This window comes from Cornus florida, unplaced genomic scaffold (assembly GCF_030987335.1).
Source record: "Cornus florida cultivar Cherokee Brave unplaced genomic scaffold, ASM3098733v1 CherokeeBrave_3.0.0_Hap2_Chr09, whole genome shotgun sequence".
NCBI classification, from domain to species: Eukaryota; Viridiplantae; Streptophyta; class Magnoliopsida; order Cornales; family Cornaceae; genus Cornus; species Cornus florida.
In genome coordinates, this window is record NW_026775579.1 from 70141133 (window position 1) to 70157742 (window position 16610).

Here is a 16610-nt window from a genome sequence, read left to right on the forward strand (position 1 = left end):
TTAATTTAGTGTCCATGACAAAGTTTCATCTGCCTAAAAAGTCTAATTCTGAATCTGGGAAAGTATTATTAATTGAAGATGTTCAAGTTAGTTAAGTCGTTAGGTGCAAGTACCTCAAAAGTGCACTGTTTGGATTGGGTTCAGGCCCTCCAGAGGTGTACAAGACAAAGTATCATCCAGGGAGTTGAATCTGGTCACAATTTTGTTGTATCATATATGATTAATATGTCTTTTAGTTTTGCACTTCACTTTATATATATATATATATATATATATATATATATATATTACTTTTCTTTTTCTTCCCTGATGATAAATTAGATATAAATTTAGCCAATAATGTTCGAGTTCTATGCTTTTATCATTACATCAAACAATGTTGCTCTTTAAAAATTAAGGATGCAGGTGTGTAAAAAATAACGCGTAACATTTAAATTCAAGTACATTGAATGGAATCAAAATGGAGGAAAATATATACATATATATAAAATAAATAAATAAATAAATAAAAACCTAAGAAATGCTGATTCGTATCCTTTTCAAATTTGTTTGACCAACATTTATTCAAAACAAATCTAGTGTTGTGTGATGGTAGAGTTCAGGGGAAGCAGGGACAATACTGTATCAAAACTTGAGAAGATCATCATTCAATATTTGAAAAGATTTTATACTAGTGTTCAGACACTCATTATCATAATCCAACAACCACTAATAATATCCCATACCTATAATTCCATCATATAAAATGCCTAACACGAGAAAAACTTGGGTGACCCCAGTGCACCATGCACCGCACTCATAGTTCAATTTTTTTGAGTCATGCACCGAGCTCACCCAAGTTTTTCTTGCTTAAAACCCGTGATATAAATGTGTTGAACTCATCCTAGTTTTTCTAGCCTAGAACTCAGTCATATAAATCTGTTGAGCATTTCAAGACTGGAAAACTAATTCATATGCTTGAGCCTACAAAAGTGTATGTTCTGCAATGTCTGTGATCATTTAAACATCACTCAGCTCGCATTCGAGTCTTTAGACAAAAAATGTAATGAGCATTTATCAGTTGCAGCCCATTCTGGTTCAGGATATCCAGAAAATCAAATGCAGAATGCCGGAACATTGCTGAGATCACCGGAAATCAGGGTGGATGTCTTCTTCCACCATTTGATCATTCAATGCTGTCTCCAACACACCATGGTCCCATTCGCCCACATCCCCTGCAACGTCTCTCTTATTTTTGAATTGCAAGTCATCATCGTCTCTCTTATTGTTGGCCGAGATGTCCATGGCACCTTACCTGCAAGGTCACCGTTATTGTCTTTGGCTGTAGTTGGTTGACAAATCCTCGGCTCCTTGTCTGCACAATCACCATCGTTATCTTGTGTTGTGTAAGCACTCCATTTAAAAGCCCCTTTGCTTGTCGTTGGTTTACATCTCCTTGGAGCCTCGTCTACAGAGATGCCTTCCTCCTCTTGCATCTTGTAATCACTCCATTTGGAAGCTCCTTTGATAGTGTGAGGCTGGCAATTTCTCGACGACTCTGCAATATTTGAACTGTGAACAAATATGCTTTGCAATACATGAAGATTTGAGTGCCCAAATTAGAGGTTTTAGGCATAAAATCTAGAAAATAAATGGATTGGTGGGCATGCTTATATTTAGCTTAATGATCTATTTAAATTTTAACTAGTGTAAGTACTAAAGTAATTGGATGGCTGTAAATCACCAAATCATAAAAAAAATTAATCAAGGAGTCTTCGTTTTTTCTGAAAATAATTGGCCATTTTTGGGCAAGTGAACTGAAGCACTAGTGTACTCAATTTCATGTTGTAGGAGCTAATATGGTGAAATGGAAGAGGCGAAGAGCTGCGTTACCTTCCGTACCGATTGCTTCTCGTTGCACACCACACAAACCCACTTGTTGCTGCTCTTCTTCTGTTGCTTCACCTGTAAATCAAAACACCACCAAAATCAAAAATCACATATACATATACATACACACACACACACACACACACAAACTTCCACATAAATCTATACAATTTATGTAATTATGTATGTGTATGTATATGCATCAAAACAACAACAAAATCGACTATCAAATATATACATATATATACACACACAAACATATCTATATATCTATACAATTTATGTATGTATGTGTATATATGTATAGAGAGAGAGAGATTTGCCTGCATTGTAGAACATTGGCAACATTGAAGAGCGATGAAGATTGTGGGCATTGTCGAGCGAAGTTGGTCTGATTTTTTTCTCTTCTCTCTCTTTTCGAGTACTAATGTGATTTGGTACTAATTTTTTGGCGCTAATAAGTGCTTTTAAATTTATCACATCTAAGGGTTGTGTTTGGTACTTTGGTTACACGGGCCGAGTAACCCAAAAATGTGTTTGGTGACGGACTTAAGCTGGCCGTGCCCATTTTGTGCTGGTTCTGTGAGATAATGAATTTCTTTTCTGTTCTAGATTTGATTCCAACTCTTATAATAAATCATTTCATTTAAATAAATATATATATATATATATATATATATATATATATATATATAATATGCAATACAAATGGTCACTTATATTGGCAAATATTTTTCAAGTGGTCACTGTTTACCTTTTATTGAGTTTAAAGTACGTTTGATTCGATGAAAAATTTTCAAAAAATATTTTCATTTTTTAGGTAAAATATTTTTTTAGGGTAGTGTTTGGTTACACAAGCCGAGTAACCCAAAAATGTGTTTGGTGATGGACTTAAGCTGGCTGGGCCAATTTGGTGCTTGTTCTATAAGATAATTAATTTCTTTTCTGTTCTAGATTTGATTCCAGCTCTTATAATAAATCATTTCATTTTTTTTAAAGAGAGTATATAATATGCAATACAAATGGTCACGTATTGGCAAACATTTTTCAAGTGGACACTAATCACTATTTACTTTTTATTGAGTTTAAAGTCTTTGTAAAACAAATCTCTTTCAATGTTAATCAGCAAAATTTAATTTTTCCCAAAGGTCACAACGGAACAATTCTGCACACTAGGGCTACGTTAGTTTCTTTTTTAAAAAATATTTTCCCTTTTTATTTAAAATATTTTTTATTTTTATTTTTATTTTTTTGGTGTTTGACAAAGATCTAGGTCAAGTCCATCAAGTAGGATGCGTAAAATAACTTATGGAAAATTGACAGATAACTTATTTTTTTAAAATTCTAATATATTTTTTATTTATAAATATTTTAAGACAACCCAATACCAAAAAAAAATAAAAAATAAAAAACATCCAAACAAAAAAGATTTTCTATTTCCGAAGAGAACTCTCTCCCTTTTTTTGGGGTACAAGTTGGTTTTTCCTTGAACTTTATCTTAGGCTCATACTGGACCATCATGATTTTTCATGTTGGGCTGGCAAATTTGTTCTAAACCCTATAAATCAAAATTTCTTAGATAATGTCAATACTGCACAACTTTTCCCATTGTTAAGAGTGGATATAAAAAAAAAAATTTGATGTAACGATATATATTACAAATTTATTTGGGTTTCTTGGGACTTTAGTTGTGACATACACGGCTTATATAGACATGGCGATTGTGAGGATAAATAAGTCTCTAGAACTTTTAGATTCAAATCAGAACTTTTATCTTATTATTTAAATATTTATAATCTCTATAGCAATTTGCCCTTCTAATTTTTTTTTCAAATCTACAATTCATAAACTCTCTAAAATCTTTCACCATTTTGTAACCCTCCATAACTCTATCTACAAACGTGGAAGACCCATTCTGTGACACACCACAATTTTATGCACAAATATAAATGTAAATGATTCCGGATTTTGGTTCTTCAAAAACGTCACTTCAGCTTTTTTAAGAGTCACGTCAGCAATTCCAAGAGTCACGTCAACAGCTTTCGTTCTTCAGAAACATGCACTCCATCCGACTCTCTGAATTTTTACTCTTTTTTTTTTTTAATTATTATTTAACTTTCCCTAACGGCTATATTTCGGATTATGGGAATAAGAAAATGAATTTTTATTTTTTAATTTTTATTTTTTTTAAAAAAAGTTTTACAAAATTGAATTTTTTACTTTTTTAAAAAAAAAAATTATAGCCGTTAAGGCACTATTTGTGCCATCCAAACAATGCCTTAACGGCCAAATGTATTGTTTATGGCAGAAATTTAAAATTTAAAGCAAAAAAATAAAAAACAAATTTTAAGAAAAAAAGAGAGAAGGTTTTTAAATATATTTTTGGCTCAAATATATATATTTTTGGACAAACACTGCCTAAATAATATATTTTTTATTTAATGAATTTTATTTTATTTTAAAAAGAGCTCAAAATAACCTATTTTTGAATTTTTCTAAAAAAACCATCCTGCCTTAAGGCACTGTTGCTAACCGGTTTAAAAAAAAATCTTCACGTAAAACGTCGCCGTTTTGCTAAAGGAAAAAACAAAACAAAAAATCCCCGATTGGGCTTGGGCTCGCGGTATTCCGCAAGCCGATGTGGGCCCGCTCATTTCCCCTAGCCCGCTGCACTGCATTTGGGCCTCCAAATCGCCAAACCACTCTCTAATCCAAATCACTTAACCCATTTCACGTCCAAACCACTCTTTAATCAGACTCACACCGATAATCTCGAACCCTACTTCTATCTCTCTCTAAAAAATATCTAGGGTTTCGAACTTTCCATCGAGAACGCTCCTTATCTCTCTATCGATTCTGAAGGACATGAAGGACTTCAATTCGTCTGTGTGCGGAGACGGTGATTCCTGGCCACCGGTGTTCCGATTCCATCCCACCGACGAGGAACTGGTGCTGTACTATCTCAAGAGGAAGATCTGTCGCCTGAGGCTCAAGCTCGACATCATCGCTGAGACCGACGTCTACAAATGTGACCCAGAGGAGTTGCCAGGTATCTATCTGATCTCTATATATATCTCTCTATGGCATGGTTTCTTCACTTTTTATGCGTTGCCTGATTATTTGATCGTGTTTTTCTATTTGGGTGTTCTTTATTTTCTTGACTCATCGGTTAATATAATTCACTGTTGTTGTTGGATTGATATTTCATTCGGGTATGCCTTGTTTTCTTGAATTATTGTTTTTTTCTATTTGGATGGTCAATTGGATATCTCATTTAGGTCTGCGTTATTTTCTTGAAATATCAATTATGATCATCAATACATATGTGTTCAGTAGTGATCTATTTAAAGTCTGATTTTGTGATAATCATTGAAAATCCTTCCCAAATCTGTGTGTTATGCATCATCTGATGCTTGTTACTTGTTAAATCACATCTGAGGAGGCTTCTTAGTCCGATAGAGAATTGGGTTGCAGTTGGTGTTTTCCCATTTAACAAAACGAACCCATTTTGTCTGAAAAATATAACATAATTATATGTATGCAATGCATCCAGTGTCTATATGTTATATGTGTGTGTTTTGTGATCTATTAAAGTCTGATTTTCTGATAATCATTGAAAATCCTTTTGTTTGGGAAGGTGATTCTGTGTGTGTTATGCATCATTACTTGGTAGACCACATCTGAGGAGGCTTCTTAGTCCGATAGGGGTGCAGTTGTTGTTTTCCCATTTAGCAAAACAAACCCATTTTGTCTGAAAAATATAACATAATTATATATATGCAATATGTAATTATATGGCCACAACATATATGTATTCTTACAATTCATTCTATCATGGGTTGATGTGTGGTTTTAGCAATAGCCAAGTCACAATTTTGCTCACAATCCTCTTTTATATTTTCACAAACTTTGCCTCTTCTTATGCTACTCCCATTTTAATGGGAATGCGAGAATCAGAGAAATCTAAAGAGGGTTGGAGGACTGAAATAGTGAAATGAGGAGCGCATGGCAACCTAGTACCTGCATTTCTAGTTTACGATCATAATTGCATTTGATTTCAGCTTAAGACGTAACCTACTGACCTGTAGATTTTGACCCTGGGTTTGGGCTATTATTTTTCACCTGATTGCGTATGGATAGTGTGTTGTTCAGTGTATATATATAACTATGAAAAGTAGGGAAGTCGGTTATTCTTCATTAAGCCACCGGGATATAATTTGTTATAGGATGCTACATCTGTTGATAATCAGCAGTACTTCACAATTTGTTGGTCTAAAATGGATATGATCATTCTGTACTTTCTGCTTTGTATAAACTGTTTGCAAAAGGCTAAAGTGCCAAAAATTAAGTTCTTAACTGCCTCCTTTTATTCACACTGCTGCTTTCCGATTGATGGTAACGGCGTCACATTTGTTGTAAGTTGTATATCGTCGTTAAAGACACTCGAATATCGATTATGATCATCAATATATCCAGTTTCTATATGTGTGTGCCTGTTCTTTTTTCAGAGTTTGTTTAGATTGAAGTCAAGGGTTGTTCTTTATGCAAGCATTTGTCTTTGGTATGTTGAACTTTGGGTTTAATTCAGTGTTAAACCACTCTTTCATCAAATTTTCCCATTATTGTTCTAATTCAGCTTCATATTTAAGATTCAGTGTGTAAATACTTGTTTTTGTAATTATATTTTGTTCTTCTCTAATACCTTTTAAAATTTTGGATGACTTCACAGTTTGTGCATAATATAACTTAGACTATGCACCTGTTCTAATTGCTACTTGTTAGTGGTACTGTTTATTTCAGTTTGTCGAATTTGAGAATGAACTGAATTTTGCAAAATTTTGGAATGCAGAACAATCCAAATTAAAGACTGGGGACAGACAATGGTTTTTTTTCAGCCCTAGAGATAGAAAATACCCTAACGGAGCAAGATCAAATAGGGCAACCAGACATGGGTACTGGAAAACAACTGGAAAGGACCGTGCCGTTAGATGCAATTCTCGTTCCGTTGGGGTGAAGAAGACTCTGGTTTTCTACAAAGGTCGTGCACCTAGTGGTGAACGCACAGATTGGGTAATGCATGAATATACCATGGACGAAGAGGAGCTCAAGAAATGCCAATCTGCACAGGATTATTTTGCATTGTATAAAGTCTTCAAGAAGAGTGGACCTGGTCCAAAAAACGGCGAAGAGTACGGTGCTCCCTTTAAGGAAGAGGATTGGGCTGATGATGAATGCTCAAATGGTGATCACAATCTCCAGGAAAATTCTGTGATGCAGGTCAATGATGTTGCTTCCACCTCTATGGCACCAGTCCGAGAGGATGAAACTGGTAACATCAGTGCTAATGGTCAAGTGAAGTCTGCTTTAAGGGATCTCGAGTTGTTCGTTAACCGAATTACGGATGAACCTTCTTTTGCCCAACTACTCGCTGTGGTGGATCCATTGGTGGATCCATCCTTTAGGGAAGCCAATAGTCTTGGACAGAGCATAGTGACCCACCCAAACAGCCAGCAGTATGATTTGCAGTCAAGCTTTGACTTGACTCGGTCTGCCATACCTAATTTACAAATGCATGAGGCACTTGAGGTCACATCTGCTGTGAATGTTTGTGAACAGGGACCTCATGCAGCTGAGGATGATTTCATTGAAGATTTAATTGAAATGGATGATCTTTTTGAAATGGATGATCTTGTTGGTCCCGTAGCTGCTGTTCAGGACATTGAGAACTTGCAGTTTTCTGAGTTCGATGGATTGGGTGAGGTGGAGAAATTGAGTGAGGTTGATGACCTCTACCTGGACGCGGCCATGTTTCTTCATGACATAAGCCAAGGGCCACAGTCATATTTTAATAATCTAGAGGATGGGATGGTAAATCCCCTGGATTTCCAGTTTGATTCGTGTTCGAATGATGCAAGTCACAGCATAATTACACCAGCAGCATCAAATCACAGTACTGTTCCTGAAGGAGCTTCAGGTGAATATTTCAACAGGTTTTAATTTTGATGGCTGCAATATGCTATTTGTCACTACTGTGGTTGTAGTTTACTAGTCCTTTTTGAAGCTATGATGTTTTTTCTTTTTCTTTTTTTGGAGTTATTGTTTTAAGAATCTGTTATCTGACTGCATAGAGCTCTTGACCAGATGGATGGTTTTTTGGTAGACCATGTCATCATCCAGATGGTGAAAGCCCTTTTGCCCCAGTGGGAGAAGGGAACTTTTGAACCAAGCTTCAAGAGCTCTACTGCTAATAACTCTCAGGTGTAAATTATAGCTAATGTCAGGAAGTTTCTGGTGATGTTTAGGTGTGGTATGTGCTGCTGGTAATTCTGGAAATCTTCCTACCAGTACAAATCAAAATGAAAGTGGCAAAGAGGACAGTGGTACGGTTACGTGGTTCTCTTCTGCTCTATGGTCATTTATGGAGTCGATACCCACCACTCCGGCTTTTGCATCAGAGAGTGCCTTGGTGAACAGGGCTTTTGAGCGAATGTCTAGCTTTGGCAGGGTGAGGATCGACGCAGGGAACACAAATGTTGCTGCAGTTAACTCCACTGCAACTGTAATAAGATCAGGCAAATATAATTGTAATTTTTTGTATTTTTCTGTTCTTAGAGTGGTGTGTGCTATATTGTGGATGATAGGATCTGTAAACTGTCTTTGGAAGATTCATTTCTTATTCAATTCAATTTATTCATTTTATAATTTTTTTGTGTCAGTCGTTGATTATTATTATATTGTCTCAGTCCTTAATGCAAGGTGCCATATTGTTAATTAACTCTTGACATTGTTCATTAATCTAGTTGGTAGAGCAGCTAACTCACTGAGCAAGCATGTTCGTATTCAAAACTCCCTCCCTAATTTGCTAGCCTAATACTCTGTCAATGGTTAATTAACTGTTCTTATAACAGTCATTTATTTGTTTTGTCTAGATTTAGCCAACTTTCTACTTACAAACATATTGCCATTTAGGGCTGTAAGTTAAGCGGGTTGTCCAGCCCAACCGATTTTTTTTTAAATAAATTCAAATATGGAAAAAGAGGGGGAAAAAAACAAAAATTAGGCCTGGATGTTATGAAAAAAAAAAAAAACACACGGGTTGTCCGCTATACCCGGACCAGTGAAAATTCGGATTGGGTGTCACGTTTTGAAGCCCATGCTTGGATTAAATCGGGTTGGCCCAACCCGAAGTTGGGTTGAGGTTGGGTTTAGGTTGGGCTCGGATGGGCAGGCCCAAGTTGCACCCCTAGTTCCATTACAACGAGCCTAATACTTTGTCACTATGAAAAAGAAGAACTTAAAATGCTACATGTTTGTGTTTGGAATGATAATTAGACTGAGTTCTAAACCTTTCTTTATCGCAAATAATAGAGGTGAAATCATAAGCAAGGCCTGTCCATTCCCAAAATTTTGAGCAAATTTTCAAATGTAAGACCCTTTATGCATAAAAAATTTACAAGAGTGCTAAGTTTTCATTAAAATGAGACATTTGAATTTACAAGAGTGCGAAGTTTTTATTAAAATGAGACATTTGAAGGGTCTTACATTTAAAACACAACTTAATCACAAAAATAAAAAAACAACTTAATCACAAAAAGAAAATATTTAAAACACAACTTAAATCACAAAAATAAAAATTAAACTTCATATCAAAGTAAATGTGATCATTTTTTATTTTGGGCTGCAAAATTATCAATTAAAGTGTTCTAATCAACTTTTTTCAGCATATATTTTTCAATACAGATCATAGTCAATCCATTCAATCTCTTTTGACATCGTAGGTAAGATTTGATTAACTTAACTATGATAATTGGGATATTCAATAATACTTTATATGCAACATTTAAAAAACAACAAACTAGTATTTTTATAAAATCTAATACTTCAATTGCCGTAAGGCTTATCTTAAGACTTGTAATTCTGAAAATAATTTTGTCCCATCAATATGAAAAAATCATGTAATGTTTTAAGAGATCTTCAAGTTTATTTCGGAGAATGTGACAATTAATTGCATTCATAAATTAAAATTTTAGTTGTTTGCACTGAGCTTAAAAAAAATATATTTGGAAAACAAATCATGTACGCTAAAGCATAGAATCATAAAATCATAGTATTCTATTAATACACAAACTTAACTCACCCTTTTTCAACAACAACCATATCTTTTTTATTTATTTTTATGATAGTCTTCAAACAAAGAACCGATATTATGCATAAGACCATAGAGGGACCACAAATGCTTCGAACGTTTGAACGGACTTGTAATTTAATTATTCTAATGTTGTGTTTAAGTATTTTTTTATTTTTGTCAAAAGGAGCAAGCATGCTCTATTTTTTCTATACAAACATAAAACCTAAATTTTTGGACATAAATAGAGCAACCAAGGGGCGGATCCAGAAAATTGCAATAGAAAAATCCCACTCTTGCTCTTTACAACAACTTGATGCTTGTTCTTTTAGTTGACAACTTAATTTTAATATTTTTACAAGTATTCGCCTAGATCATACTTCAAATGTTTGATTTATTTTTTTTCTTATTTATTTATGTACTATTATAGAGAAAGAATGAGAAGACTGGTGAATCCAAAGTTCACAAAAAAATGAGCAATGCCATATTTTTTAAAGAAGATTTGATGTTAAAGCTAATGCTAATAATATACATGATGTTTGATGCTTCTAATAGTGCAAAAAACAGGAAACACTTGGACAGAAAGCAAAGTCAAAGAATACAAAGAGGAGAAGACCTTGGAGATAGTAAAAGAGGGTTATTTTTGTCTTTTTATTTATAAATATATACTCTCTTCGTTCTACTTTAAATGTCGCGTTCAGGAACCGTGACATTCCCGAACGCGATATCTAAAGTAGAACGAAGGGAATATGAGTGGAGTCTTTGATAATTTTCAAAAACAATAGATATATCAATTCACTGCAACAAATCAATATAAAAATTATTTTTTTTCAAAATGCAACTTCAATTATTTAAAATATTTATTTCGACTTAAAAAAATGAAGACTTCCACTGCTATTAAGGTATTTTTAAAGAATAAAAAAAATTCAAAATATTTTTGATAGGTAAAAAATCAAAATTATTAACACATAACAAACATATTGTACGCGATCCACTTCGGATAAATGTCCCCAAGGTCGGGTTTCAATGTCCTGCAGTGATTTACTTGGTCCAAAAGAAAAGACCTCCTTCCAAATTTTCGAGAATTAATCGGATTGTTAGGTCCCAATTCATGTCGAATAAAAAAAAAAAGAAAAAAAGAAATCGTACACGTGTATATAGTCTACGTATTTCCTCTGAGAAATTGACTTGTTGCAAGTTCCTTTTCACCCTCTCAGCCTCCCGTGTTAGGGTTTAAGGCGCCCCTGAACCCTCATTTCTATCGACTCTCTCTCTCTCTCTCTCTATGGCTTTGGACAACGACATAGAGAGAATTCTGTGGAACGAGGAAGAAATCTCTCAGCGAGTTTCTGAATTGGCCTCTCAGATTACACAAGACTTCAGTGACACAGTCTCTTCTTCGGCTCCGGTTGTCGTCGGAGTTGCCACCGGTGCATTTCTATTTCTGGCTGACCTCGTCAGGAAGATCAAGTTGCCAATTACTGTTGATTTCGTTCGAGCCGAATCGTACGGCTTTGGAACAGAATCCAATGGCGCTCCCAGGATTTCATGTGATTTGAAGATTGACATTCAGGGCAAGAATGTGATTTTGGTATGGATTTGATTTTTGATGTTAGTCTATTTCATGTTGATTACTGATAATTGTGTGTGTGTGTTTTGTTGACAAAAGGTTCAATATTTGTTGTTTGATTCGTTATTGGAGAGATATTACGTTGAATTCGATTAATAAGCCTTGAAAAATATGCATATTTCATGTGGTTTGTGTGTGTGCGTGTACCAAATATTAATATGCTATATGGGTATAGTGAATGTGGAGTAGAAATGGGATAAAGTAGTTCCACTTCTAGAAAGAAAAGGAATACAGGTGTGAATGTTACATGCAGATACTGGTAGGCTATATGGGTAATGGGTGTAGTGAATGTGGAGCAGAAATGAGCTAAACTAGCTCCACGAGAACGTTATAGAAACTGATTTTTACTAGTGAAATGATCTGGTAATCAACTCAATGACTCATCTTCCTTACGAATTCAACCCGACCTCATGTAAACCGTTTTAAGGCCATCTTCTTGCAATCTTCTTGCCTATCCATTGTACTAAACTTCTTCCCCTTGGTGGAAGTTATGGCCAAGAAATAGTTGGTTATATGTCCTCCGCAACCCCACACTACCTCCTCCCCCTTGGGTTTTTTGTTGCATTAATATCGATGGAAAATTCTTGTATATAATTTGCAAGACCCCAAATGCATGTACGCCGTTTTTGTAGTGATTCAATATATGTGGAACTACCAACAAACGGTTGGGAAATGATGATCTCATTCAGGATTGCAAAAGAAGAAAACCCCCAGAGTCACTGCATTCATATGTAGGAAAACTATCCATTCGCAATTTAGAGGCAGTAGCGGCTGGCACTTATAAATTATTTTTCCTTACTCATTACTGGTATCACACAGTTGTGTCATAAATTTTTAAGCAGGTTGAGATTCTTATTTTGATATGTACTATAATTCCAAGTCAGTGAAGTCACTAATGCTTGTCTTTTTTTTCTTTTTTTTTTTTTTACTTTGTATCAGGTTGAGGACATTGTAGATACGGGAAACACTTTATCTTGTCTCATTGCTCACTTGAAATCTAAAGGAGCATCATCCATATCTGTATGCACTCTCCTTGATAAACCATCAAGACGAAAGGTTAACTTTGAGCTTGTTGGTAAAGGGAAGTTCTATTGTGGCTTTGAGGTGATCTCTCTCTCTGAATCTTCTTCTATGCGGCATTGGTTGATTAATAGCTATCTTTAAAAGGTCAATTGTGTTTTTGTTTTTCATATATTAGATCGTATTGATACATTAAAAGAAGACTTAATATTACTGAAATTATTTGTTGTAACTTGTTGAGGACTAAAAAGCATATCCCGTCATTTAGCCATTGCCTTTTCCACTGTATTGCAGGGTGGATAGGTTGTCTAATCTGCCAAAATAGATTTTTGTCACCTATGTCTGGTCATTTGAGCCTGTTGAGAGCTTAAATTTTGGATATAAATGGTCAGCATGTTTTTGATTTATGACAGTTTACCTTTAGCATATTTTCTACTGTATTTTCCTTGTACATGGAAGTTATCTTTTTCCCATGAGAACGGTTTATCTAGCCGGCGCAACCACCCCCCCACCCCCCCGGCGAGGGGGCGGAGATTAACTGATTCCACAGGGCCTTTTGTTTTGGCAGGCTATAGACTGTTGCCGAAATAATAGTTAAGAAATGATCTGTAATTGCAATGAATATTTTTTAGTATGTCTCGATTTCGTTTTGTTAAATGGGTACGTCAAACCTTTTGATGGATTGCATAGTATTCAATCTCTATTGCCAGGATCTTTCAAAAATCCAAAGTACTAGTGTTAGGATGCCTTTAATGAAGAATGTACCCAAATGCCTTCATTAATATTCAATCATTTTTGTCGGGATATATAAAAAATCCGAAGTACTAGTGTCGTCTTGCCTTGGATGAAGAATGCACTCAAATACCATCCTTTGTTAATTTACTCCTAGCCAATTTCCGGATAGAATGAAATGGGGACTGGACATTAAGTTCCTAATGGACATGAACAATGACAACGTCTGCATTCTAACTTATCTACACATGACATGAGGATACGGCAATTGTTACCACTTGAAACATTTCCAAGTTCTCATTTTTCTGTTTGCACTTTTGTTTTTTTTTTTTTTTGCTTTCTGAAACCTTCCAAGGTTTGTACCGTTTATCATTGTATCTAATGGTTGCGAGTCTTGTCTGTGCAGTGCCCAGATTATTTCGTTGTTGGTTATGGACTGGACTTTGCTGAAGTATACAGAAACTTGCCTTACGTTGGGGTCTTGAAGCCTGAAATGTACGAGTGATTCTTTTTGTCAAAAAGTATATGCCAAAAACTATTTGGAATTTAGTTACTCTGGTCTATATGGATGAACCTAGGATAATTGTAACTTTACTTGCAATTCTGGAAAATTTGTCACTGTTTCTCAATAAGGAAAATATAATTCAATTTCTCATAGTAATGCATGTACTCTTTGTAACCCTAGTGTGTTGTGGAGATCCTTTTCTTCTCTTCTTTTTGCCACTTCTTTCTCATCATTAATTATAATGCATTTACGGTGTCATGGTATTCTGAGGTTTTTAAAAGTATAAAATTCTTGTGCATGTGTTAATTAGATTCATAGGGAATTAAAATTGCGACTTTGGCTCATAATTCGACACACTCAAGCGGCCTGTGCATAGTGTTTTGGAGTCGATACCTGATTTTAGAATTGAACTGGCCCACTAGTTTTGTTGAGTAGAACCTGTGAACATTATGATCCGCAGGGAACCAATATTGATTTTAACCTTTTCATAGACAGTAGTGGTGTTTGGTTTAATCTGTGTTGTATTTATTTTACTCTGTTGTTCTCATCACCTTGTAATCATCACTGACAGAATCATACCCAAACCCGTATTTGATATCGTAACTCCAGCAACTTTTTTGGGGGAACTCAATCGGTGTGTTCGGTATAACTTCTGGTGTTTTCGGGTCAAAAGGCAACGAGGTCCTCTGTTTCAGAGGACAAACCTAGACAGAGCAAGCCATGGCAAGACCCGATCACTTCAGTTCTATTGCCCTTACTCTTTATGGGGTCGTCAAACTCTACCACATGATTTGGAGAATCAACTTCTATGTGGAAGCATCAAGACAGTTATGGAGTCTTAAGCGGAGAAAAGAGAGAAATGAACTCCAAACATTAGCAAGCTGAATTCTATGTGGAACCAGTGTAGACTTCTTAGCAGATTAAATTTTTAATAGGGATTGTCAGAAACCTTGTAACAATTTGCTAATGAAGCCATTGACATTTCATTAGCTCACAGGGTCATCTTCCTTTCTAATTTCCTAATGTTTGCTAATGTTTGGAGAAATTGGGATATATTAGAAAGATCATCCATTCAATCTCCTATGACAGGGATATATTATAGAGAAATTCTTTTTAAATTGAGGATTTCGGTGCAAATCATGGGCAACACAAGTCTATATATGTAATTTTTTTTGTTAACGTAACTATGAAAATCTTCTCAACAATCGTAATTGGGATATTAAAAAATACTCTATATGCAAGCCAAACATTTAGAAAACAATAAACTAGTATTTTTATAAAATCTAATACTTCTATCGCCTTTTGTGTTTCTTTTGGTAAAGCTTATTTGAAAACTTGTTGCAACTCTAAAAATAATTATGTCCCATCAATATGAAAATTCATGGTTTATTTTTGTTCAGACTAAGCTTAATGGAACATTGCCATGCATGCACATAAACAAAAAAATAATATAACAACAAAATACATTAGTATTTGAGTTTAAATTTAAAAAATTGAGGGTCGAAAACAAGTTATTGTTAGTGTACAAATTATTGTATTATATATATACGCAGCTAGGGTTTCTGACCCTATCGATCGAATTCACTATTACAATTCTGATCTCTCTCGGTTCTTATTGTTGATTTATATACATAAGTCCGGCACCATTAAAAAAACCCAAAAATTAGGGCTTTGATCTAGAGCAAGATAAATCTCTAAACCCTATAAATCAAATTTTCTTAGATAATGTCAATACTGCACAACTTTTCTCATTGTTAAGAGTGGATATAAAAACAAAATTTTGATGTAACGATATATATTACAAATTTATTTGGGTTTCTTGGGACTTTAGTTGTGACATCCACTGCTTATATAGACATGGCGATGGTGAGGATAAATTCAAGTCTCTAGAACTTTTAGATTCAAATCAAAACTTTTATCTTATTATTTAAATATTTATAATCTCTATAACAATTTTCCCTTCTAAATTTTTTTTCAAATCTACAATTCATAGACTCTCTAAAATCTTCCACCACTTTGTAACCCTCCATAATTCTATCTACAAACCTGGAAGACCCACTCTGCGACACATCACAATTTTATGCATAAATATAAATGTAAATGATTACGGGTTCTTCAAAAACGTCACTTCAGCTTTTTTAAGAGCCACGGCAACAGCTTTCGCTTTTTAGAAACATGCACTCCATCCGGCTCTTTGAATTTTTGCTCTTTTTTTTTTATTTATTTTTTATTTAACTTTCCCTAACGGCTATATTTTGGATTATGGGAATAAGAAAATGAATTTTTAATTTTTAAAATTTTTTTTGAAAAAAAGTTTTACAAAATTGAATTTTTTACTTTTTTTAAAAAAAAATTATAGCCGTTAAAGCACTATTTGTGCCATCCAAACAATGCCTTAACGGCCATATGTATTGTTTATGGTAGAAATTTAAAATTTAAAGCAAAATAATAAATAAATAAATAAACAAATTTTAAGGAAAGAGAGAAGGTTTTTAAATATATTTTTGGTCAAACAGTGCCTAAATAATATATTTTTTATTTAATAAATTTTATTTAATTTTAAAAAGAGCTTAAAATAACCTATTTTTGGGTTTTTCTTAAAAAAACCGTCCTGCACTCCTAACCGGTAAAAAAAAAATCTTCACCCAAAACGTCGCCGTTTTGCTAAAGTAAAAAACAAAACAAAAAATCCCCGATTGGGCTTGGGCTCGCTGTATTCCACAAGCCGA

The 16610-nt window shown here is 34.4% G+C and overlaps 2 protein-coding genes across 2 annotated transcripts; both read left to right on the forward strand.

Moving 5' to 3' along the window:
• Window positions 1-4625: 4625 nt before the first annotated feature.
• LOC132274278 (NAC domain-containing protein 17-like) lies at window positions 4626-8938 on the forward strand. Its single transcript, XM_059775521.1, has 3 exons — window positions 4626-4918; window positions 6719-7843; window positions 8172-8938. The coding sequence occupies exons 1-3, from the start codon at window positions 4735-4737 to the stop codon at window positions 8642-8644; spliced, it is 1782 nt and encodes a 593-aa protein (XP_059631504.1). The 5' UTR covers window positions 4626-4734; the 3' UTR covers window positions 8645-8938.
• Window positions 8939-11125: 2187 nt separating this feature from the next.
• On the forward strand, window positions 11126-14930 carry LOC132274279 (uncharacterized). Its single transcript, XM_059775522.1, has 4 exons — window positions 11126-11585; window positions 12564-12728; window positions 13783-13871; window positions 14453-14930. The coding sequence occupies exons 1-4, from the start codon at window positions 11280-11282 to the stop codon at window positions 14721-14723; spliced, it is 831 nt and encodes a 276-aa protein (XP_059631505.1). The 5' UTR covers window positions 11126-11279; the 3' UTR covers window positions 14724-14930.
• Window positions 14931-16610: the final 1680 nt, after the last annotated feature.